The 25384-nt window shown below is 41.3% G+C and overlaps 1 protein-coding gene across 1 annotated transcript; it reads left to right on the top strand.

Moving 5' to 3' along the window:
• The first annotated feature begins 1876 nt into the window (after positions 1-1876).
• Positions 1877-21831, top strand: RAB43 (RAB43, member RAS oncogene family). Its single transcript, XM_005444400.4, has 3 exons — positions 1877-2184; positions 12150-12333; positions 13242-21831. The coding sequence occupies exons 1-3, from the start codon at positions 1975-1977 to the stop codon at positions 13493-13495; spliced, it is 648 nt and encodes a 215-aa protein (XP_005444457.1). The 5' UTR covers positions 1877-1974; the 3' UTR covers positions 13496-21831.
• Positions 21832-25384: the final 3553 nt, after the last annotated feature.

Here is a 25384-nt window from a genome sequence, read left to right as displayed (position 1 = left end):
ATTCGTTAGAGTTGAAAATTAACTTCTCTTGTTGAACTGAGTTAACCGAGTGAAAAAGGAAACTGTGACTAAGGCCAGTATAGGGGCTCTTCTACCATGTTTTGGCACTGTTTTCTAGTAAATACTAGAGCAGCGCTAGTAAAGAGGCTACTGGAGAGTGTTTTCTAGCACACTGTATTCTTCTCTGATAAATGACTCAAATACAGCCAGATAGAAATTAGAATTGGCTCAAACACATTTTGGTTTTGGTAATCTTTGCATGAAACAGGTGTTAACCTCAATGGAGTCTGGGGATTAATCAAAGACAAGCATTTTAACATTCAAATCACTATTTACAGCTTTCACAACTTGAGAGAACTAATGAAAGATCCCTCACATAAGCGTAACAACATAATGTGACAATTCATGGGGTTTGTTTGGGGAATTCTTTGGTTTAAAAGCAGTTCAAGGCTCACGATGACAAGCAGCAACAATGACAGTTGACTGAAAAAGTTTGTAATGATCTATAGCAAGGATAACGGAATACCTGATTTATAATTGTCTTCATAGAAGTAGTACCTTTGTTTTTCCACTACAATAAGGTCATACAATTACCTCTAAATACTAAAGAAACATCTCTAGTGATATTTCTTCCTAAGTAATCTAAATTCCCTGAAGTGCTTTGCTCAGACACTGAAAGCATAAGAAGTGCTAATTACATGAGAGCATAGGCACAGCGATGTCTCATTTCCTCTTTAACACTTTCTGTGTCCTGGTTGATCAATATGCTAGAATTCAATGGCTTGCTGAATTCCGAGTTGCAGGCTACCGGATACAGAAAGCCTTTGTTCCAGCCTGACAGACTACTCATACCTCTGCTCTTGCTCGAAGGTTACCATGGATCACCAGAAATATATATCCAGCCTGGAAAAGAATAACCATGAAGCCACCCAAACCCACACTGGGTCAGAGCAATTCAGGACAAGACGGCCTGGCTGGCTCAGTCAAAAAGAAGTTTGTTCTCTTCCTGCACAACTAGTTACGGGAAATTTAACTTCCACTGTCTCTGCCATGAAACAGTTTCATTTCACAGCTTTATCACTGGAAATGACGAGAATGCAATTCAGCAAATCTTTGGTACAAAGAGCAAGGTGCTGTGTCAAAGTATTTTATTAGTAAAGCTGATATTTATGAGCATCTTGACTCACCACGTCATCTAAAGGGCAGTTGGTTTTGCAGATAAGCAGTTCAACACAAATAATTCCAGCTGCCTGAGCCAGACTCAATACACAGAACCAGTCTGTGATGCAATATATAACCACACGTATACACGGGCATGTGTGAGATACGTAGCACGGTGCTGGCAGTTTTAAGGATGTCTCTGAGCAGCACAGCCCCCTGCGGGGGCGAAAAGCACACACGGCCTTGGGCCGCTGCTGGGGGCACAGCCCGCGGCCCGGCGCGGCCCCAACACCCACCAGCCCACAGGGCGAACCGGCGGCGCTTCCCGGGTAGCTCAACGGGAATGGCACCCGCCTGCTGCCGCGGGCCAGCCCCTGCAAAGCGCCGCCGAGGGCACGGAGCCTAAACGCGGCCCCCGGCACGGGCGGGCCCGGCACCCCGCGCAAGTACGGGCGCTCCGCCCGGCAGGGGCTGGGGGCCCAGCGGTGCCGCGGCCGGCAGCTCGCCCCAGCGCACTCAGGCGATGGCTGCCCGGGCGGCCCCGGGGCGAGCCGGGAGCCCCGGGCCGGGCCGCGGGGGCAGGCGCGGTGCCGCAGGCGGCAGCCCAGCCTCCCACCGCCCCGGGCGCGGGCGGGCAGGGCCGGGGGAGAGGCCAGGGCCGGGAGGCGGCCGCGCCGGCCGGGGCGGAGCGGGCGGGCGGGGGCGGTCGGCGGGCGGGCCCAGCGCTAGGCCCGGCGCGGCGGGGGGCGGCGGGCGCTGCGCAGAGCCCGGCTCCCCTCGGCGGCGGGCGGAAGGCCGGAGGGCGGCAGCGCCATGCCCGGCCCGGCAGCGCCGGGGCCCGGCCCCGACCCGGAGGAGAGCTACGACTTCCTCTTCAAGCTGGTGCTCATCGGGGACGCCAGCGTGGGCAAGACCTGCCTGGTGCAGCGCTTCAAAACCGGGGCCTTCGCCGAGCGCCAGGGCAGCACCATCGGCGTGGACTTCACCATGAAGAGCCTGGAGATCCAGGGCAAGCGGGTGAAGGTGAGCGGGGCGGCGGGGGGCCGGCGGCTCCGGTTCCGGGGATGGCGGCCAGGCGCGGCTCACTCCCAGGCCGCCCCCCGGCGCCGCCGAGCTCGGTGACGGCACGGCCGCCCTGAGATGCCGGCGGGGGGCCCGGCCCGGCCGCCGGAGGCGGCGGCGGCGAGACGGCGGCCCGCGGCGAGCGGAGCCGCCCCTGCCCCTGTCGCCGCCTCGCTGCTGCCCCGCCGCGGGCCGCCGCCGGGTCCGGGGAGCGGGGGGCCGGGCACACCAGCCGCCAGCCGGGCCGGTCCCCTCTCGCACCGCGCAGCACCGGTACGGTCCCCGGTGCGACAGCCCCGCGCCTCGGGACGCGCCCTGCCCGCAGCACCCCGCGGCACCCCGCTTCCCGGCCAGGCTTCTGGCTTCCTGCCAGCCAGCAGGAGCCTCGGCTGCACTGCCGTGCCTCCAGGGAGGGATGCGGGTCTGGCCGGGAGGGAGAAGCTGGGGCAACTGCTGTTAGATCCGGCTTATTTACAAGTTCTCTTAAAGCGTTGTTCACAGGGTGTCTCACAAAGTGCAACTCTTAGAGCTCTTCCCAAACCAGAAGGCATCAACCCGACATTTGACTTCTGCTTGTTTTGTGCTGGAGAAAATCGGCTAGTTGTTAGGGTGAGAAAGAGGATGGGACAGTCACCCCGTGGAATTATCCGTAGACTCTCAGTCACGCAGCTTCCCCACGGCAGAGCGGGCCTCTGCGCACAGCAGCGATCACACAGCAGGGAAAAAGGCTTAAAGCACCTGCGGTTTGGGGGGCTACTGGGATAAATCCCTTCGCCAGCCCCCTCTGGAACACAGAGCTGTAACTCTCCCCCAGTGTGACCAAAAGGAACTTGATGCAGTCGCTGCCTGGGAAAGACCATGACGCTGGCAGTGGAATTCTGGCCTGTGTTTACCAAAACAGGTGTCAAAGTCCTCTATTGTCTTTTTCTTATAAATTAACTTCGGTGAGCAGAGTATTAAACAGAGAAAGCTGCAGAAAATGGAAGAAATGAAGGCTCACGTTTTTTAGGAAAGGAGAGGGATCAGAAGTTCCACACCTAGCAAAGGTGTTTATTTTCTTGGTGTTATTTTGCCTTTTCCTATCATGTGTAGCTGGGGTTAGCAGTTGAAAAGGAAACTCGCATTTTCTGTTTGTGCTGTTGGTACCTCTTCCGCGCTTTCGTCAGTGGGGGGGTTTCTCCTTTAAGATTGAAACCTGGCTCCATTTAAATGCCAGGCACATAGAAAGTGACAAATGTGTCTGTTCCTGGTGCCAGGGGTCTCAGCCACGACTTCGGGAGTAGGGGAGGGCTAGCCCAGGAAATAATCCACGCTTCCTAGGTGTGCTTTTACATCCTGTCAGTACTTACACCTGAATATTCCTGTACTAGTAGTAAGTCTGTAACAAAAACCTGTGGATTACTTCTAAGTATTTTACAAAAAACAAGTAAGAAAATGCAAGCTCTTGGGGCTTTCTTTTTCTTTGGATTTTCTGTACTTCCACTTAGAAAAAAATTAGGGATGCCCAGATTGAAGAAAAGTGTTCTAAGCATTACTTCAGCCAAATTAATCCAACATTGTTGTTGAATTGCCTTACAGACATTTTTGTTAGCCGCTCAGTCAGGGACACAGCTAGAATATGAAAACATTTGCTTTGAGGTTTTTTGTTTTGTTTGGTCTGTTAAGGTGTGGGGTTTATGTGAAGTTTAAATTCCGGTCAAGCTTTTCCAGCTGGATTGAGATTTCAAAGCAGTCCATCTGGGTCCTGATCTGGGTAGGTTTGTTCAGCATGCCACAGGAAATGGAGAATAAGAAGGCATTTTATTATACCCTTGTGAGCTCCCTTATAAAGTAGGCAAGTAGTTGTGTGTGTGTCTTGCACATTTGACAAATTTGGTTTTGGTGTTGGTTATAGTAATTTGAGGAAAAGCACTTTAGCTGTCTGAACAGATCATATCCTAGCCTGTTAGTAAACAAGCCTGTACATGTGCTCCGGGAGAGATGGACTGTGTTTCTCATTGTTTCTCAGTCACGTGAGAGACACTTGTTTAAGAGTCTCAGATAAATTCTTGATTGGGCTGTATCAAACCAAGAGATATTCAGGACATGCTTAAAATACTATTTGTTGACCTTACAAAAAGAGCCTTAAAGCAGCGTGCCAGGTGATTGTGCTGCTCCCGTTTCATTATGGGTTTATGCTACTCAAGACTATCCTCATAAGGAATGCAAAGGCTTGTTTCCTTTTTAGCAAGTGGTACAGGAATGAGAAAACCCCCATTTTTATAATTGTTTAGAATTTTTATAATTTATAATTTTTTGATAATTTTTATAAGCTCATCTTTAGAAGCCCCTTCAGAACAACAGTGTGTACAACAAAAGTCCCAAGAGCTTTTGAACACTGCTTGCACCGCATCCCCTGTGGCCTAAGCTTAATTTTTGGTCAGGCTAATGGTAGTATTGCAACACAACTGAGTGAATATGAATTGGACACTTACTTTGAGATTGAAACAAACATTTTAAGGTTAATTGTATTAGTGTCCCTTTCTGTTTATAACTTCAAATGTTGTTATTACAGTTATATAATGTTTCTGAAACATTTGGAGCCCAGGGATTTTTAGTCTCACTTCCTTTTTTTTTGCATTTTTGTTGGATAAGGGAAAAGAAGCATGTTGGGATACTAAAGGTTAAGGTTCTGCAAATAACTTTTATCTTTAACGCAAGGCTTTCCTCACATCTTAAAGCTGTATTCTTTCAAGTGTCTCAAATTATATTTCATATGCTGCTGCTTCATCAGCTACTGAAGCTGACTAAACTACATATGTAAAGAGATGTTAGTGCTTGAGAAAGGAGCTATTCATGGACAGTCCTGATAACTAAAGCTTTCTCTTCAGAAATAAAACAGTAAAGCGCCGGTATCATAAGCTTCCCCAGTATGTGCTAACCCTGATTTGCAGAGATTAACCATTTCCAGAGAGGAAGAACACGTAAGTTTGTCTGTGCCGTCCAGTCTTCTGATTCCCTTTTTGTTCTTTAAGATCTCCAGTTGCAATTTGAGGTATTGTCCGGTGGGATTACACGAGCCAGTTGCCTCTGAGACAGGCTGTTGTGAGCCATGGGCTCTTGGAGGCATTGAGCTAAGAGGCGAGCTGTGCAGCACGAAGCCAGGCAGGGATTTGGCAGATCTAGCACACTGGCTTCTAGTGGAACTTCAAAGTCCAAGTTACCTGTGATGACCATCTTGATTTTTTTTGTTTTGCTTTGGTTTATCATAAAGGCAAATTCTGACCAGCATTTATCCAGAATTCTGTGCTGCCGCTCCTTCCCTCCACGCCCCCACCCCACCCCCCCAGTTTAGGAAATGTCTGCAGTCTATCTTCATTTTTTTAAAAAAATGCTCTAGTATGTGCTGTTTTAACAGGTTGAAATTGTGGCATACTATTCTCTATAAAATACATCCTGCTTAGCTGGCTAAATCCTAGAGTACAGACCAGTTCCCAAAAGCTGTGGCTGTTGACTTAATGCATAGTGATTAAAGTCCTATTGATAAATTAATTACTTGTTCTTTGAGTGGTAGAAAGAATCTGGCAAACAGAACAAAAATGTTTTGTAACTGTTATGTCACTGTATAAAAAGATATTTATAAAACAGTGGAACTAAGATTTTACATAATGATAGGCAAGGACATTCAGAAGTCCATGAACAGTGGTTAGTAATAACAAAATCCCTTTTCTTTTGATGAATTTCCTCCTGTGAACTGATAAATTGGGTATCTTTAATGTCTACTTTACGCTGTCATTTCATAGTGTTCTACATATACTGAACATTTTTTTCCTTTATGCCATGGTTTTTCTCCCTCCCTTCATAACAAATACTTCTTTATATATTGTTGCACTTCTTAGTTTACAAGCTTTTCCAGCCCATATGATATCAAGATTCTTGGCTTTTATTCAGGCTTCATGGCTGTAACTAAATCCCTTTCAGAATGGCCCAAAATGTAATGTGTTATTATCTGGCCCAATTGCAAGAAATATAAAATTATGACTTGTTAACTGTCTTGTCTCCTGACTGTTTTATTTAATAACATTGCTAAACAAATATAAATGAAGCTGTTGGTTTTTACATGGAAACAATGTTCTTTGATATCCAGAGGGAAGTGTAGCTCTCTTCCGTCAACTACTTTGATACCCATAATGCCAGAGCAAACAGGAATGCTACATTCCTGCAGGCAGGGACTCCTGATTCTCTGAAAACTTTGTAGGGAAACAATTGAACAAACCGAACAGCTACCCTAACTATTCCATGTAGGAATATCACTTTAATTGGAATACATTGCCATACAGATGCTAGTTTGTTGCTTTTGGCAAAAACTGTATAGATTAAGTTGCAAGATTGTTTCACTAAATCTTTTTAGGAGGAAGTGTTGTGATTTGCCAGTGTACAGAAATGTGCGTTAGTGTTTGCCATTGAGGTGACAGGATTTAGACACAGTTGGTTAAGAATCGTTGAGCACGGTCTTTGCATCCACAATTTCACTATCAGGAAATGTTATGGATAATGCTATATTTTGAAGAATTCATAGTAGAAAAGTGACATTGTCTTTGTAAAGGAAGGTATCAGATACAGGATGTACTTAGTTATTATTACTGCTGCTTCACAAGCAAAAGTAAACCCAAACTCCCCTGATCGTTTAGAAGAATCAGGAAAGTTCTTAATAAATTTTGCAGGAAGTAAGGGAGGGAGAAGTTATTTAACGCGTCTTGAGGCCATTTGTTCAGCATTAACCTTTGATCAACAATATGTTTATCAATGCAAGAAGAATTCACATCAAACCATTTGATAATGTACATTTGCTATGCTCTGTGGTCAGCCTGCCACTTGCCATTTTCAACTTTGTTTCTACAGCTGAAACTCTGCTTTCTTTAAACCTAACCAGGCATCCAGAATGATCTTCCAGAGACCCCCGCATAAATTTCACCACCTTCTGTTTCCTCCCTTACATCAAACTGAAACATCCCTTGTTTCAGTTTTTCTCTGGTGTCTCTCATCTTTCTGTCGTGTGCCATTGTGAGGAGCCTCACTCAGTCTTCTTGATAACCTCCTGGTAGGTACTGGGCAGCAGCTAACAGGTCACCTCAGACCCCTCTCCTGTGCTGAATAAGCCTGTTCGCTGCAGGCCCTTCTCCTAGGGTATGCACTCCGGTTACCTGACCATCTTGATGGCCCTCCACTGAACTTGCTCCATTTCTTCCATGTCTGTCTTGTACAGGGGACCCAAAATTGGACACTGAATTTTAGCTAGAATCTGATAAGTGCTGAATAAAGGCGGGTTGTCTCCTCCCTTGATTACTGGCTTCACTCCTGTGCACACAGCTCAGGATGCTGCCAGGACACACTGCTGGCTCCTGTTTAGCTTGCTGTCTGCAAGGACCCCCAGGGCCCTTTCAGCACAGCTGCTCCTCAACCAGTCAGACCCTAGCCTGCATCTTTGCAAGGGGTGAATGACATACACTGCCTGTATACTCCTTCCCAACAGGAAAAGATGAAAAAGCAAATACGAAAAGATGTTCAAGACTTTGTCTAATGTACTTACGGAAAACTCCAATTCTACAGTGATCATGTAGAGTCATGAAAAATCTTACAGGAGTTCCTAGATTTAGCGCTTTCCTATTCAATACCAGCCAGTGCTAACAGCTCTGCTATCCAAAAACTTCAAAGCTAAAAGCAAATCAAAATAATCAGCTTTTGTAAGTAAATGGGCATTCAGTAGTGAAACAATCGGCGCAAGAAGGATGTGGCTCCTTGTCTTTGTTCACTTAGGGTATTCTGTCATATTCCCTCTGAACAATGGGTCTTTATTCTCTGTTCTTCATCCTGTCCTTATCTGCTACTAGAGATGGTCCCCCCGAAGGGCTGCTACCAATCTATTTCATAGGTGTTTTCTCTAAGTATCCTCAGATTAATTTAACACGATTCTCCAGTAATCCCAACTTCTCTCTTTCTTTCTTACATAAAAATTGTTGCTAAAGTAATTACAAAATCAGGACTTGCTTAAAAAGGTTACTAAGAGACAGACATTGCTTCCATCACATTATTTACAATGCTGAAGCACTTAAATCGAGGAAATAAATATGAAATTTGTGTCATATACTGTATACGTGATACACTTATGCAATACAAAAGAGTATATGATTGTATCTCTTTTTTTGTTTTGTTTCATTTTTTGGTGACCTGTGGCTAGTACAGTTCATTTGGTATTTTGATTTTAATATCTAACTTAAATTGAGGGGCTTTCAAATGAGAAATACTGATATTTTTTTTCCAAAGAATTTGCAGTTGTTATTTCCTGTCAAGAGTTACATATTTGTAAATACAGTATAATAGAAAGACTGTATGATATTTTTACTATAAAATGGTGGTTTAAACTTACAGTTGTGATTGGTATTTATATGTAGTTCTCATGTTTCCTTTTCAATGGAATTGTCTGAAATGTATCTGTACACCTAGTGGACAAAAATACTTAGGAAAATAACTTGTATTTTTGTAATGACTCACTTTTAGTTCTATATCAGACTGATTCATGCTATACAGAAATGCTTTTCTGAAGAGTTTTCTGAAGATGCTGTCAAGCATATTAGCTATATTTTGCCTTTAGAAATACATCTTGTTTAAATTGGGTAATCTGGTTCATGATACTTGCATACTCTGTGTGTGTCTGTAGTGTGTGTTCTTAATGATTTAAAATAAGCCAGTTATTAAAACTTCAAACAATGTGGCAGGACAGGTTTTCAAGGTTTCAGATTGTAAAGAGTGAGTTGCTATTAGGCCCCCCAAAAGCACCTTTGCACACTGAGCGTGCTGCCAGGCGGACTGATTCATACCAGCTGAAGCTGCCATCTCTGCACGGGTCTGACAGGAGACTGTACAAGGGCTCCTGACCCAGCTTCAGGTGAGCTTGCTGATCAGTTCACACCCACCTTCAGCACCAAGTTAAACTGAAGGGGCATACTCATGATCGGTTCAGGACAAATTTGCCGTTGCTCTAAACAATCGTTGCACCTTCCTCCCCACGCAGTCTGCATGCTTTCAGTACCATGTGGCTGTGTAATTGGTATCCAACCTCCAAACAAAGGGAAAACCCCTATTTTTCAGTTACATCAGTGAATTAAGCTATATGGTAGAGCAGATTAGCAGGTGCTAGTTTCAGTGCAGGGAGAGGGCAAGGATATGCAGCTGGGGTGGCAAGTAATTTGGTTGAAGCCAGTCATTAAACCATGCCTGTATTTCACTGACTTTCCCTGAAACAAAGAGTGGGCACTCACCTGGCTCCTCCTGCCAGCAAAAGCAGTGGGAACAGTGACAAACAGTGTGTCAGTTGGTACGTATGTTTGCAAACAAAGTATCTGCTTAGGGGTCTAACACATACTGTAGTCTCAGCAATGAAAGCAAAACTACAACAAACTGAAGATCATGTGGAAAGCTAAATGATTCTGAGTCCTTACACAAGAGCAGAGACAAGTAGGGGGACATGAACTTCGAATGCCTGAGGGAAAGAACTTACCTGGACGATGTGGGCTGGGAGAAGACTGCCGTTTGGGTTCCTGAGAAGGTCAGACCTGTGGTCTGTGCTGTTCCCAACAGGACACCGAGGGCTTCAGTCCTGTGAACACACAGACATAAATGCTGGAGTAAAACATGTGTGCGGGTGCTCTGAGATCTTGTGGTGACATTTTGAGGTTGCTTTATCACTACTGAAAGGCTGTGGAAATTGGGGAGGACCACAGAAAGGCCAATATTGTACTCATCTTCAAAAAGGGCAAGAAATCCTGGGAAACTACAGGCTGGTCAGACTCATTTTGGTGCCTGGGAAAATTAAGGAGCAATTCTTCTTGGAAGAATTAAGTTTTGACCCCACTTTAAGCAGGCATTTGGCTTTGTCACCTCCCAAAATCTGTCCTAACCTCAATGATTCTGTGATTCTGTGGAATGTACTTATACTGAGGTCTTCAAAATCCACTATATAGCACAAGGCTGGAGACTAGCTTGCTCAGTCACTCTGCAGCTAAATCACTATTATTTATACCATGTGAAAGGTGTAAGCCAAAACAAATATTTTTAAAAATATTTAAGAAGTTTATAATTCTTCTGTATGCACAGAATCTCTCAGACCTCTCCCAAGAGTTGGGTAATCATCATTAGCCTTGTTTTGCACTTGACCTAATGGAATACTACGGTTTAAAACTACGTAACAGATACAAAGGTCTAGTGGGAGACTTGAGTACAGAGAACATCGTATATACATAAACCTGCCATGAACTTCCTCGTCTCTAGTAATGGCCTCCTGACTGCTCTAAATCATTATCAATTCCATTAATAATCAGTGCTTTATGGTGTTCTGAGTCCATTACAGTCCCTTCCCCTTCTCTGAGAAAACTCTTATGAGGACCGAGGAGCACTTTTTCATTGGATTGATTCCTTTTAAGCTGTACATATGTCATTTGGGATCTAAATGCTTGGCTAGCACAGGAAAGTGATCCAATCAGTACAGCCTATTCCAAAGTGAAAGCTGCTGCTCAAACACGCAGCAGAGTCAGAAGACACAAACAAAATACTAACGTGCAAAAGAAATATATGGAAAAATTATTCCATATTATTTGGTATAAAATATCACTGGTGCATTGTGTTACATTATTGTCAGCTTTTTAAAATAAAGAAGCTCAGAGAGAGGGGAAATAATAAATAACAGGTCCACAACAGGGGAAGGTTAAAAAACCCAAAAGTATTTGCTTATGTCCTGTCTCAGTTAAGAGGAGATGCAGAATCTAAGGAACAGCACAAAAAGACAGGCAGTGGTCTCCCACTGATTGTTTGGGGATATAGAAAGTGAGCAGAAGGACAAAAAATTATAAAACTTAAAAAAGGAAATTCTTCAGTTTCATTGCTACTATATATTGAAACCAAGAGCTTTGAAAGATTCAAAAAGGATTAGAGATTTATAAGGAGAATGAGAACATCCACAGTTACCTTAGATTAAAAGCTCCTGGAATATAAACTCTCATTTTCCAGGACGTTAGACAACCTATAAAACAACTGGATTTAGAAAGAAATTTTCCCTGTGAGCAGGATATTGTATTTGTCCACTCTTGACTTATTTGGCTTCTTTCTATGGAACATTTAGTACTGGGAACTCAAACCCTGATACTAATACTGATAGTTCGTGTGCTGCTGGATTTAGACAGAAGTATGTAAGCTAAGCATTTCTTCTTCCTGCCCAGATGTAATGTCTGTGGGTACCACCTAGCAAAGAACAGGTGACTAGACTGACTAGATCTTTTGCTGACTTTATTGAAACCTAGGATTGCTGGCATTTCTTTTAAACATTCTTTTACATTTTATGTATTCTATATACATTGTTCTAATTGTCTCGTATTTCCTCATAAAACAGCATCAGCGCTCTCAGATGACACTAGCACATCCCACTCCAGTTGTTACTGCCCCTGTAGCAGAACTGACAAAACCACATCAGTACCACAGACAATGTGTAGTGAAAACCCACCTGTAGATTCAGTGACACACCAGATGATGAACTGGAGCGGCTTGGCTATGGACTAACATCTCGTTTTGCTAACTCAGCTAGAGAAGGTGGTGACGGGGTAAGGCTGGACATGCAAGCAATAATTTCATAATCTGCCACACGAGGATGCATCAGAGCTTGCCTGCAGGAACCCAGAGTGTCTCAACACAAATAGAAACTTCGAGCAGCCAAGTGAGAATAGGTTCTCCAGTGTTTATTATTATCCTTAAATCATGAACAAAGGACTAGAGAATTGTGCTGCCAGAATGCATCACACATAGGGAAGATTTATAACAAGGCTACTGAATCAAGTCCTACCTGTTGATTCAGGAAAGCTTGCTAGCCAGTGTCTCACTGTATGCTTTGTATTATTTAGTTGCAGATCTGGGACACGGCTGGCCAGGAGAGATTCCGAACTATCACACAGAGTTATTACCGCAGCGCCAATGGAGCAATCCTAGCCTATGATATCAGCAAGAGAGGCTCTTTCCTGTCCATTCCTCGCTGGATCGAGGATGTGAGAAAGTATGCCGGTTCCAACATAGTGCAATTACTGATTGGTGAGTTAAAAATACTAATACCGAGCGCTACAGGTTACTGTACGATGTAATTAGGTACAATATTTGTTTAAGGTGGTTAGGAGTTTTCTTTTTGGTTGATGATAAGATGTACAATAGATCTGACTGGAAATTACCCTAGTATTTCTTTTAATTAGAAAGTGCTGTTTCAACAAAACACAAATGTTTTGCTTGGATTAACTTCTGTTAAGTAGTAGACAGCTTTGTATCAGAAACCAGCTTTGAATCTTTTGCATACCACTTAATGGAGAACTGGGTACCCAAGGTTTCCAGGTTCAGCTGGAGGCACAGCTGCTGTGGATCATAAGGTTTCCAGGGCCCAGAGAAGCTTCAGTATATCAAGACAATGTTTTTTGGTGAACTGGAACACCTGCATACTTCTGCAGAGGGATTTCAGAAGGACTTCAGGGCAACCGGGGTTTGTCAGTTCTCTGCTAGAAGTTCTGCTTCCCAGCCCCAATGTTTCTGACTACGGTGTGGCTCTCAGGAGCTTATAGATCCACTAATACGACATCAGTACTCTTCTAGATTTCCCTAGGTATCAGCAGGCTGCTGTCATTTTCACGAAATGGTTTTAGCTTTCATTTTTAGCCCATTTTTCTTCTGTTAAGGTCTACAGCCACTACTATTTTGACTTTTTCTGTTCTCTGTATGAGTCATACAGAAATACAGGTTGGAAGGTGCTTAAGAGATTATCTAGTCCAACCTCCTGCTCAAAGCAAGGCTAACATTGGGTTAGTCAGGGCCTTTTCAGTCAAATTTTGAAAATTTCCAAGAATGGAAATTCTGCAGATTTTCTGGGCAACCCAAGAACTTCCTGCTAAATACTTACTTTGACAACAGAGTCATTAAATAGTCATTATGAATGACTCTGTTGTTTCTTCTTTCAGGAAACAAGTCTGACCTAAGTGACCTTCGAGAGGTTCAGCTGGAAGAAGCTCAGAGTCTGGCTGAACACTATGATAATATCATCTGTGCCATAGAGACCTCTGCGAAAGACTCCAGCAATGTGGAGGAGGCTTTTGTGAAGATGGCTACGGAGCTCATGATGAGGCATGGAGGCCCTATGTTCAGTGAGAAGAATACTGACAGCATCAAGCTTGACAGCAAAGACGTTGTAGAAGGCTGGGGGTGTGGTTGCTGATATGAGCTAGGTGATATCCCTAACTTTACTGGAATTTAGATGGTGCTTCACCCTAATGCTGAGTAGCATGGTAGCCATATTCTCCTCCTCCTGTGAAACCAGCAATTTTGTAGAAGTTAGACACAATCCTGTTTTCTTTGGTGTCTTATTTTTTAAAAAGGGACTCTTGAGAGGTAGTCCTAAAAGTCAAGCCCTCTGAAAAACTTACTCAAAATTTGACCCCACCATTTTATTTTCTGTAACCTTCATACAAGTTACAAAAGTGGAGGAAACAACTTTGAACTGGTGATGTGGGGTAGGAAGACAGATAGTTGGGGAAGACTGATGCACACCCGAAGTTCTGAAGCATTTAGCACGGGACTGTTCACAAAGGAGGTCACTTCTGGAGTAGGCAATCTCGACAGTGTCTTTTTAAATCCTCAGCACTCCACCAATGACCAGAAAGTGACAGTGTCTTTGATAAAAGTATGTCAAGTGTAAGAATACCCAGCGTTTTGATCACAGGACCAAATAGCAGTCACCTGTCCTAGGGCATATGGATTGCTAGTGAGCATTGGAACAGGCCAGGGTGGTGAAGCCTTCTCTCAGGTTTCGTTATGATTTTATTAAGTTATCACTTTAACAAAAAGCAAAATCAGCCTGAGCAGTATCACGTGACTTGCTATCAAGCGGAATTGGACCAGTGTAGTTATTTTAAATACAGCCTCGAGGAGATGGTAGATGCATTTCATTTGTTATTGTTTGCACAGTGATAGCTCCCTTTTCCAAGTGGGTATCATTGAGTTTTTGCCCTCAGGTCTCTCAATTTCATTCCACAACTCAAGACCTGTGCCACTGGAAACAGGAACTGGAGAAACCTTGAACTGACTGGTAGCCATGATCTCCTGCCATGTGCCTAATGGTCATCTACAGGGTTAATTCTAGCCATACATTTGACATGATGTTACCAGAGTGTTTACTGCTTGTTTAGAGTGTTTAAGTGGCATAAGTGAATTCGATTTTTATTTTGGTTTTTTTTAAAACCATCTGTTTAAATACAATCTGGGCATATAATGGGAAAGAAGACCTCAGAATAGCTGAAAACTGCATGCATTGCAACTTCTTGGTCATAAGAAACCAGCAACTTTTTTAATGATTCCTTCCCAACTTTGTACTCAACTGCTTCCCTCTCTCTATCACAAGTTACCAATTGCTTTTCATTTCTTGAGAACACTCAGCAGGAAATAATCTTTCACTGTTGATCAAAAGTCTACATCGTTAAGTAAAATAGACTTCGTGATTCAACTACATATAGTTGTCTTTCAGATTCAGCTCTGTATTGTATGTTGTAGATGCAGTAGAAGTACTGATGGCAGCAGTCCTCTCTGGATCTACACTCTCAAGCACCTTACAAAAACGGATTTGCGAAGGGAGCAGAAGCAGAATTATTTTTAACTCTGCAGTTAAAGCAAAAGTGTTCAGAGGTAACAAGTGATTTTTGCAATCCTGATACTTTGAAGAAGCTCATTTTCAGAAAGCATCCACTTAAAGTGAAGTCACTTGTCCCTTTTGAAAATCTTGATCAAAAAGGACATGGATTTGCTTGCTACTAGGGCTACACCAGTTATTAGCCATTCAACATATCCAGTATCGTGAAAAACAGGGAGATTTAAGAAAGGGCTAATGGATCCTAGATTCAATACTATTCATCTTCCTACAGAATATATTAAACCATTCTCTGGTCTTTCTGGTTTTTTAAAACTATGAGGTAGATAATTGAGGAGTAACATATGCTTTGTAGCCTGTTTGCTTCTAATCTAAGGGGTAAGTTTTCAAGTTTTATAGTTGTAAGAGTGAAAGGGCCTTAATTTTTTCAGTTAGAGTAGTTTTCACAATTCTAATGTTTTATATGGAAGGGCAGGTTGAGCTGCAGTACTTGATAGTATTTTTGGGTAGTTTTCCAGGACATTGCCAGCTCTCCTACATCCAAAGGTAACAGGCAATAAGTGTCCAGCAGTAGCTGGACACTGAAAATGAGAGTTTTCCAAACACTAGATTTGTTAGTGATTAGCAAACCTTCTATTCCACTCTTAGGAGAAACTATGAAGACAGGCCAAGCTGAAACTCGGTCCTGACGACTGCTTTTCCTCCTGGTTAGGTGGTCCTTAAGATACAGAATACTAGTAAGCATCTGACTTTATGTCGTGACATATTATAGTTTACATCTGCAGGTCACAGTCCTGCAGTTCTGCATGCTTGAACATGGACCCTCAGATAAGCTCAGCCTCCCACTATTTGCAGGATTAGTGCCAAATTAAGCCATGCTGATAAAACCTCACACACATTTAAGAACAGTATTGCTACTACTCAGATTCAAATCATTAGTTTACATAGTAACTCGTCCTAAAACTAGAGCAAGATGCAAAATGAACATAAATCCTGCTTCCAATGCAGTCAGCGAATGATTGTGTTTTTAACAGTAGATGGAGAACTAAGGAATTACTGATCCATTTCCTTAGTTTTGAGGTTTGTTTAGTAAACAAGTAGAATTAGACCAAGCACTATTCTTTTCCTTAAAATTTGTATATCTCTTAAGCTAGTCTTGCAGGTTGAGACTCTGTCTGCAGGTTAGTCTGTTTCAGTCAGAAAACATGAAATACGGCATCAGTGATTTGTTCGCTGTGCTTTCAAATGAAGGCAGCAATTCAGGTTAGTTTTCATTTTGCTGTAGAAAACTAAGACTATGGCTTTAAGTCAGCTTTGTCTTCTAACTCTTGGCTCTTCTATGTTGTAACAAGTGTAATACAAGTTTGCATGCCCTACCTAACTGAAAAAAGGGAACAAAGAAATAGACTGAAGACCTGGTTTATTTTTTCAGGTTAGTAGCAGATACCAATGACAGTGCTTGGGCTGTCAGTAGTAAAAGGCTATTTCAGTTACCAGACCCTTTCTTTGCCTAGTAGTAATAGCACAATACTCACTAGGCTGATAGCTTCTTGACCAGAAACAAATTAACTTAGAGCTTTTTGGTCCCCTTCTGAAGACTTCTAATAATTCACATGCATAGCTATGTAATTTAAGTTTTAGGAAGACAGTCCTGTTACTTTAATTCCATTAATCCTATTGAAACCAAAAGGACACCTGGGTGAAGAGAGTGAGTAGCAATAAACCTGAGACTTACGGGTAAAAACCTCGGTTTCAAATCTAAGGTTACAAATGTGCTCTGATGTACATTGAGTGAATAATTCAGTAGTGCGTGATCAGCGTTCACAGCATAAACATTTGCCAAGAAACCTGTTTACTGGCAATTGAACATTAACAAGACTATGGTGCAGTAATTGCTTTTAAGCAGATCTCCTTGGCTGACCATGTATTTGCATTAGTATTTATCATTTATTTTTGGCAGTACCCAAAGTGTGCAAAATATTACAAAAACACAGAAGGGGACATTGATCCCTGCCTTGTCACAGTTAGGAGTGGAATGCAGAGTAAATACTGAAATGAAATCATCAGCAGAATGTGGTTCCCAGGAGCATGGGCACTGTTATCCTTTGTATTGATTTTGTTTTAAGCTAATTTTATCTCCGGTTACTTACCCAGTCCATCATCACGGATGGAACTTGTACAAATATTTATATTTATATAAATATAATACCAAATAAATGTTAGCCCAGAAAGCTGCTAACATTTGCTCTGCAAAAAAAATTTAAAAAATGAAAATACTTACGAACAGCGGAAAAGTCCTAATGATTTTATCATTCTCACTGTACTGGTAAGCAGGTCACTTTTGGAGGAAGGGGAAACTATAAAACTAAATGAAGCCCAGCTAATACTGTATAGATTTCTGAGAACTTCACAAAAGGTGGAGCTCTTGCTCAAATTTTTTATTTGCCTTTAAAGATCATATTTATTTGAAGAATAAAACTGATCATCACGTGCAATATACATGCATTACTGCAGTAGTACATGACAGTATGTATGCACTCCACAGTAGCACCCTTAAATAACACTAAAGCCTTGATTTGCCTCAGGATATGCTGTCCCACTAAGATTTACACCTCTGTTACTTAATCTCATAGTCCCAGCCACTGACCATTTGAATGTCTTTTGCCATCTCATGCCAATCATGAGGGAACTGGGAGGTAATAACATTATTAGTTTCTCTTGATAGGATTGTTTTAATCCATGTTATGATGGCAGTCTCTTTAAATCAAAATTAATTTTAATTTAATTTCATTAATAAAACTTGTTTATCTTTACCTGTCCTGCTTCCAAAACCTTTATATATTAACAGACCACTGAAATTTACCCTGTTGCATTATTTTGGGTAAACAGTGTGCTGGAAGAAAATGAGGTGAGAACAATACACACTTTGTGAAACTTAAAAATAAAATTACTCTCCTTTTGGCGTCTTCCAGCCTTGGAGAGTGCTCAGTTTAACCCCTGTCAGTCATTCTCTGTGGAAACTTCACAGAAACAAACCGGGTAACGGGCAGAGAATAAACAGGGAAAATCCAAGGAAACTGGAGCGAGGATGTACTCTTGTGAAGAGGTAGTTCTCGCACGACGCACTTTGCCCTGGTAGCTGATGATGACCACGTAGCTTGTATTCCCACCCTGGTGGTACAAGAAGTGAGGCAATTAAAGAGCAACAGATGCAAGGACATGTGTAGTTCTTGGTGGAATTGACAGAAAATTAATCTCAAAGTTCAGGCTAATCACACTAACCACTTAATTATCCTTTCTCAAATGATACTAGGTTGTTTCATCAACTAAAGGGCATTCTGGATTTACAGATTTGAAAATGAAACATGCTATATTGTTAATGTAGATTAATAGTTACATTTTATTTGTTGTACAAAGTATAGTGACTTCAGTCACAGAGCACGTGCTATATTGTTAATGTAGATTAATAGTTACATTTTATTACAGTATAGCGACTTCAGAGTCACAAAAGCAGAGTCCTTTATAACTGGGCTGTTCTTAGATTTGACAATTCTTTTCCATGCTGTAAGAATAGATTCATAGATTTAAGATATACTGTCTCAGTTTTATTTTTGTAATATCTTTTGGTGCTGATCGTTCCACTGAGATTTCAGTTAAAGAACCAGCCTCCTGGGTATCTTAGTTTTTACTGGCCAGGTAATGTTAAATTTCTTCTAACTCTATTGAATTGGGTTATAGAGCTATTTGAAGCAGCAAAATAATCTCAGATGGAAGCATTTAATTGCAATCCCCACTGTCTACTTAAAAAAAAAAAAAAAAACAACAACAACAACAAAAAAAAACCCACAGAAGTATTCCACAACTAGATATTCTGATATGTGGCACAAGTTTAGCCCTCTGCATCTTTTTTATCATTTCATTTTATTTTACTTGGAAAAGAGCAGAGTTACAAAATGAAAACCAACCAACCCAAATGTATGTTTGCTGTCCATGGAATTGTTGCCAGAGGTTAGATAAAAATAGCCAGTATACTCTCCTATCTTGATCTTAGATAGCATTTTTTTAATATGACTGCAAAATGTTAAAATGCACTTTAAAAATAATTCTTTGAAGCACAGAAGGGTTGCATTTTTTTTTCACTGTATCTTTTTTCACAAGGGTTCCTATTACTTTAATACTGATAAAGAAAGTTACCTGTATGACATAAGTAACTTCAGGCATCACTGAAGACTGACTGTGTCAACAATTGTCTGGTTTTTCCATATGAGTCAGTGGCCAGTGGAAAACAAGGGAACAGAATAATTTCACTAGAATGAGAAAAGTGAAGCCTGACTAACGATCAGGGAAGATTTTCTAGTCTGATTGAATGTGTTAGGTTTAATTAATGCTTACTCAGTTCAAAGAAAATACTTTCCTTCCCAAAGGTAAAATAACAGACTACACAAATAGTTTGGGGTTTTCCTGTTCGCTTTTTGTACAACAAAAATGTGGCTGCTGTGTATACTGAAGAAGAATGGACTGCTAAACTAGTTAAGGTAACAGCATAGTTTAACATTTGGAGAGCTGTTAAATTGGCTTAAAGCTGTATTTAGAACCTATTCCTTCCACTAAAAGGTGAAAAGTATGTCTCTCCCTGAGGACACTATTGGAAAACTAGAAGATTCAAGATTGTACCTTGATAAAAATTTATTGAGGCTCTCTTTATCATTAAAAAAGTCACTTTCCATGTTCCTTCTGCAAGATATTTTTAGACTTCAGTTATTTCCAATTCGATTATCCAGCTGAACTGCTGACACTGATTTCTACTTTCTTTCAACCTCAAATTTAACAGAAAACTGAGGATGAAACTTCCTATCACAAAGTGCTGAAGGGCAACCAGATTCTAACCAATAGGTTTTTGCACATGTATCGCCATCACTCTCCTGCTCCTGTGACAGTTAATATCTGTAATGCGTGTATGTAACACACCGTACTCTGAAATTAGCCAAGTCCAGCTTTGCGACCATTCATCCGGGTAGGCAGTGTAGGTCAGGGAAGGTATTAGGCAGGTACAGCAGCTCTGCAAAGCTGCTTCTGTTTAAGCCACTTCTGTCTAGGGCTTACCTAGCCCATTCAGAATTTGTTATTACAGCTAAATTACTACATGTGAACTATTTGCTTTTCCTTTAGTCATAAACATTTTAAAAATTCTACGTTTAGATACTTTAATTGTAAAGCCTCAACTAGGACACTAAGAACAGTAGTCGCCCAATTTAAGCTTTCATAAGAACATACACCTTATCATTGACCGCTCTGTAGTTTAAACCATAATTCCCCCATGGAACTAAAATACATCTTGAAGTACACACTATACAGATGTAACAGCTAGCTAAAAGAATCTGATTTTATGTAAATTTTAGCTTAAGAGAAAGTACCTTACATATGACCAAAATTATGGCAAGCTAGCAGTTGTGATTTCTAATTGTTCAGTCAATTCTTTTTAAGACAACTGACCAACACAATCGGTACACTTCCAAAAGTCAGTCTCTTCAGTAACCACTAAGTAACAGCCTGTTACACTGCACTGTGCTGCAGAACATGTGATGATCAACACTCATTATTTCTGCAATAAATTTGATGAGCAATATAAACTTACATGAACATGTGAGGGAGTGATTTGGGGTTTCTAAACTATTGTATGTGAAAACAAGGGTATGAAGGATTGTCCTTTGAACACGGCATGCAAACTTGTCTTGACAATTTGAAGGTACTTTTAAAAAGTGAGTTAAGAGCTGAATTTTCAGACATTAAAGCTGCTGACAGATGCCTACCAATGTCTTCAAAAGTATCTAGTTATCATTGCAAAAAAACACAAAACTGGTATGGAACTGGTTTTGCACTAAAGGGAAGTAGTTATCAGGAAAAAAAAAATACATTAATGTGAAAGGTAGAGCATCCTTATTATTCTGCATTTTTCCTGTTCGCTCCCTAGTCCAATGCTGTGCGTAAGCAAGCATTTTTCCCTTTATAAATGGTATTAAAATAGATTATTCTAAGTGTGAAAAGTAGTTTGATACTTGACAAAATAAAATGCTATATACATTTTCTTAAGAGAGTGATAATATTGATGAGAATAACTTTGCTAACACAGTTTGGTGTGGTAATATAAGGGATTCACCAAACAGCTGAGTTGGAATGGTACATACACGTACCGTTTCAAAACCGGAGGAAGCCAACGGATGAGATCAGACACTGTCCTGCTTGCCAGGCATAAAGTAGGTACAGACACATACTGAGCAGAAGTTGAATTTAGTTATTTGTAACAGTTTTTAAAGATTTCTATTTTGTAAGTCAGTAAGGAGAAACGCTAAGATTTTTGATAGTCAGATACGCTCAGTGCTGTCAACCAGCTTTTCCCTCCTTTGTGCCTCACTGGTATCTGGCAGACAGAAACCCCACAACTCCAGAGACTAGATAGCATTGGAGTGAGTCTGGCTCACACACCTGTTGGGGAGAAAATAAAAATCTCTTAATTCATATTGAATTCATTCACTGCATTCCAAAATTATTTCAGGGGTTTGGATGATAACAGTGTTAAAATTATTCTGCATTTTCTAGGACAAATCTGTTGCTGTTTCTCAAGGTTTCTTCGAGAGATGCAGGCTGTACATTTCTAATCATCCGTAATGACTTTGCTTTTAAACTTTCTTATCACAGTACTGGCTAGATCATTTGGAATATGAGACAAGGGAGCAAGCTTGCATACTACAGTAATTTTTTATACTTTACCTTCATCTATTTATGGATTTATCATGAAAAATATTTTTAAACATATGAAACCTGCTTTTTGTTGTGAATTTTAGCAAGGTAGTGGATACATTGTACTGTGTATCATTAAAAAGGTTCAATTAAAGTAAACATTTGGCAATTAATATCTTTTGTTGTTATTTTATGCATGTGCCTTGCTGTGGTTTATTATCAGAGACAAAATCAAGTTTTAAGAAATAATGTATCCTATTCTACAGTGCTGTATGGTGTTCTACTTTCACTCAAGATACAATCTAATGTACTCTTGATTAAACAAACAGTGCTTAACTCCCTTCCTCTTATCCTTGCCGCTGCCCGTCACTTACATAAATGCACGTACATTAAATTGTTTCAGATTAGTAAGCTCTCCAACATAACTGGCTGGAGGATTAAGAATGAAAACCAAAGTCCTCAGTGTTGGAGAAATGCAAATAACTTTTTTCAGTGCTTATAATTAAGTGTAAACGATGTAGTTACAACTGTACCTTCACAAGGGAACATTCAGATCGTGGATTTTATTTAATTGCTGTAAATTAAAACAAAGTAATGCCCCTTTCTTTTTGCTTGGCTCTTTAATTCTCACGTCAGTAGATGACCATTTTTATGCGGAGGAGCATGCAAATATTGAATTACTTGGTTCTGTGTTCAGTCTACAACTTCAGTAGTAGCCTTGGGTTCCAAAACAGCAATCAATAGTTTTCAATGAAATGGCTGTGCTCTAAAGACGGTTCCTTACACTGCTGGGTATAGCTGAACTCATTAGTTAATTCTCTTAGAGTGACACATTCTTTACCACTGAAACATTCTGGACGTAACTACGCATGTCACTGGTGTGCACAGCGCTGCAGAGAATCGGTGTGAGAGATAATGCAAGTGTCATGCTCAACGTATACCATCTGTTGGTAAGTATTGACTTTTTTTTTTGTATACTTCACGTGTTCTGCACATCTGTAGTATAGTTTCTAAATCTGTGTGGGGAAAAAACCAACTTATGCAAAAAACACAAAGGGAAAAGCAAGTTGTGAATTCCAAGGGTGTGATATGATACAAAGTGTAACAGTTTATACAAAACTGGGTTTCATTTCCGTAAATAATACCATTATTAGATTATATTTCTAGAATATAATATGTAGAACAGTTCTCTCTAAACCCTGTAAAACGCATGGTCTTCACAAGCAAGCCTGTGCTTTCACAGCCTACACCAATGATGAGCTAGTCATATGTCACCTTGTATGAACCTTGGAACCTGCCTCTCCTGCTGCTCTAAGCTCTCACAATATTTCCAGAGCAGAAAGGACACACACCTGTGTCAATAGAACTTAACTAGTTTCATAGCTGCTTCCCAGGTCGTCTTCCAAAGCACTGTATGACAGGCAGACTACACAACACTGACTGATAAGGGAGCAAGATGGGTGGCCACCGATGGGTGGCTAGAACCTCCCCAGGATACCCTGGTGCACCCTTGAAAATGCGAACAGGCTGAACCAGTCATGAAAGGTTATGTGGAGGGGAAAAAAACACGCACTGAAAAAAACCCAAAAGCCTGCCCTGATCTGTGCTGCCTGATCATTTGTAAGTGTGTGTGGCAAATTAAAGTATGTGTCATTAACAGGTGTCTTTCAGTAACTTGAATTTATTGTGGAAAACAACTGTGACAACTGTTTAGTTGGCTTATTTTAAGTGCCTATCACAAACACTTTAAAGGGACTTAATTGCATTTCTAGGAACTCTTCCTTGAATCCTCAAGGAATGTGGAATAGTTTGAATACAGAGGAGATCTACACACATCACTACCAATTGTATCTTCTTGTTAATGAGGTGAACTGGCCTTCTTTATGTAGTTTGCACCTGCAAAACAATACACTTTTGTTTATAGTCTTAAGTTCACTGAATATTTTTTCTTTCCATCTATGGTCAGGCACTGAGCTGTTAAACTAGCAAAAAGCATATTCACAGATACACTCCCATACCACAAAACACAAGTCCCAAGTCCTATTGAAAATCTGTTTCTTACTCTGAGAAATATTCTTACTTATACAACAGGTACTGCTTCTGCAAGAGGTCAGTAGATAAATCTGCACTAAACCTTGCTGGATGTTAAAACTGTAAGACATGTTTAGCATGATCTTGGATTCTGATCCTGGCATACAAGGCCAACAAAATGCAAGGAGGAGAACTTTTAATTAAGACCAACTGAGTCTCAGGTCATCTTAATGAGACAAAGTAAAGCCATCTTTACCTTACACAAAGTAAGCCCATTTGTGCTATTTTGAGTATGTAGTGCTTTATTTTATTCACAGTAGTGACCACAGAAACACCCTTTTCTGAAACTTTCAAGGTGCTGGCTCTTTCAGTCAACGTTGAAAACAGGATGTGTTCCACCACCCAAGCATGCATCCGTGTATTGACAAGACATTTTAATACAGACTGTGTAAGGTATGCAGTGATACCATACACCATAAAGACTGTCAGTACCTACTTCTCTTCACATTACAGAACATACAAGCACACCACTGAGTTTTAAAGAAACTCCTGTAATCCTGGCTTCTTGCCTATGACACCGAAGGAAAGACATTTCTACCTCTTTCAGCAACTACTTTCTGTGTGTAGTGTTATACAGGTCACTGTTTCTATCTTCCTTTAATCCCTGGTGAGACTAGGTGGGGGGACAAAGTAGCTACACTGCACTTGCTGTAGCAGCACAGCATTCCTGCTTTTAACCAGGACACAGGAGGCAGGGTACATGGAAAGCTAAGTCAGCCAGAGGCCTGGGCTAGTTTACATACCTTCAGCTGCCTGTGCAGTTAGTGTCATTTAAAGCAATATATACCTATACATTAATTTCAAATGTATTTGCACTTCATACAAAACTGTATTCAGTCATTACAAAGGTGGATGCCTTGGTGCTACTACGTGCAGATACTGTGCTCGGAGCTGCAGTCTGAACCATTAATTGACTCAAAGGAGATTCAATCCTAGCTGTCGGGAACAAAACCAACTTCCATTGGAAAAGTCAAAGTTTAGCACAATGTTTCTGTGAATCGTTTTGTCAGTATTCCTCCTTTCCATCCATCACCTAGAAACACTTTTTGAACAAGAAAAGGCTGACAAAGAGCTAACACTGATGTACTGAAAATCCAGAGCCGAGAAAGCACAGCCACAGTACGACACCCATCCCTCTGAGCCCATCCACACTGACGGAACAAAACCCAAGTCTCCAGGGCCCTTCCACTGTCCATCCTTCCCATATTTTATTAGAAGCAACCCTCACGTGTCACGCCCACGCCACAGTGGCTAATTTGCTGGCTGAAGAAAGCCCAAACAATTGCCAGTTTTATAAAGCATACAAACCCTCAACATAAAACACAGCTCTTACTGAAATCGCATACTTGTGTTCATTTGAAAGCATCTACAGCAAAACCAGGGCACAAACGCATCTTTCCATCCACCTTGGGGTCCCTCTTGGACTGCTGGGCCACAACCTCCCAGCTGCTGAGGGAAAAACACCCAGTGCTTTGCACTTGTTTGAAACCAGGAAAGGGTGCAAATGAGAGCGACCAAAAACCATGAATGAACGCTCGCACCTGCTATTTTTTAAACATTTTGGCTTTTTGAGGGTCTGCCAAGCCCGTACTACCACTTACCAAGCTGGAGTTGATGGAGTTGGAGAACTTGGAG

The sequence above is a fragment of the Falco cherrug genome, chromosome 4 (assembly GCF_023634085.1).
Source record: "Falco cherrug isolate bFalChe1 chromosome 4, bFalChe1.pri, whole genome shotgun sequence".
NCBI classification, from domain to species: domain Eukaryota; kingdom Metazoa; phylum Chordata; class Aves; order Falconiformes; family Falconidae; genus Falco; species Falco cherrug.
Note: the sequence above shows the minus strand (reverse complement) of the source record. Positions and strands in the feature narration are given on the sequence as shown.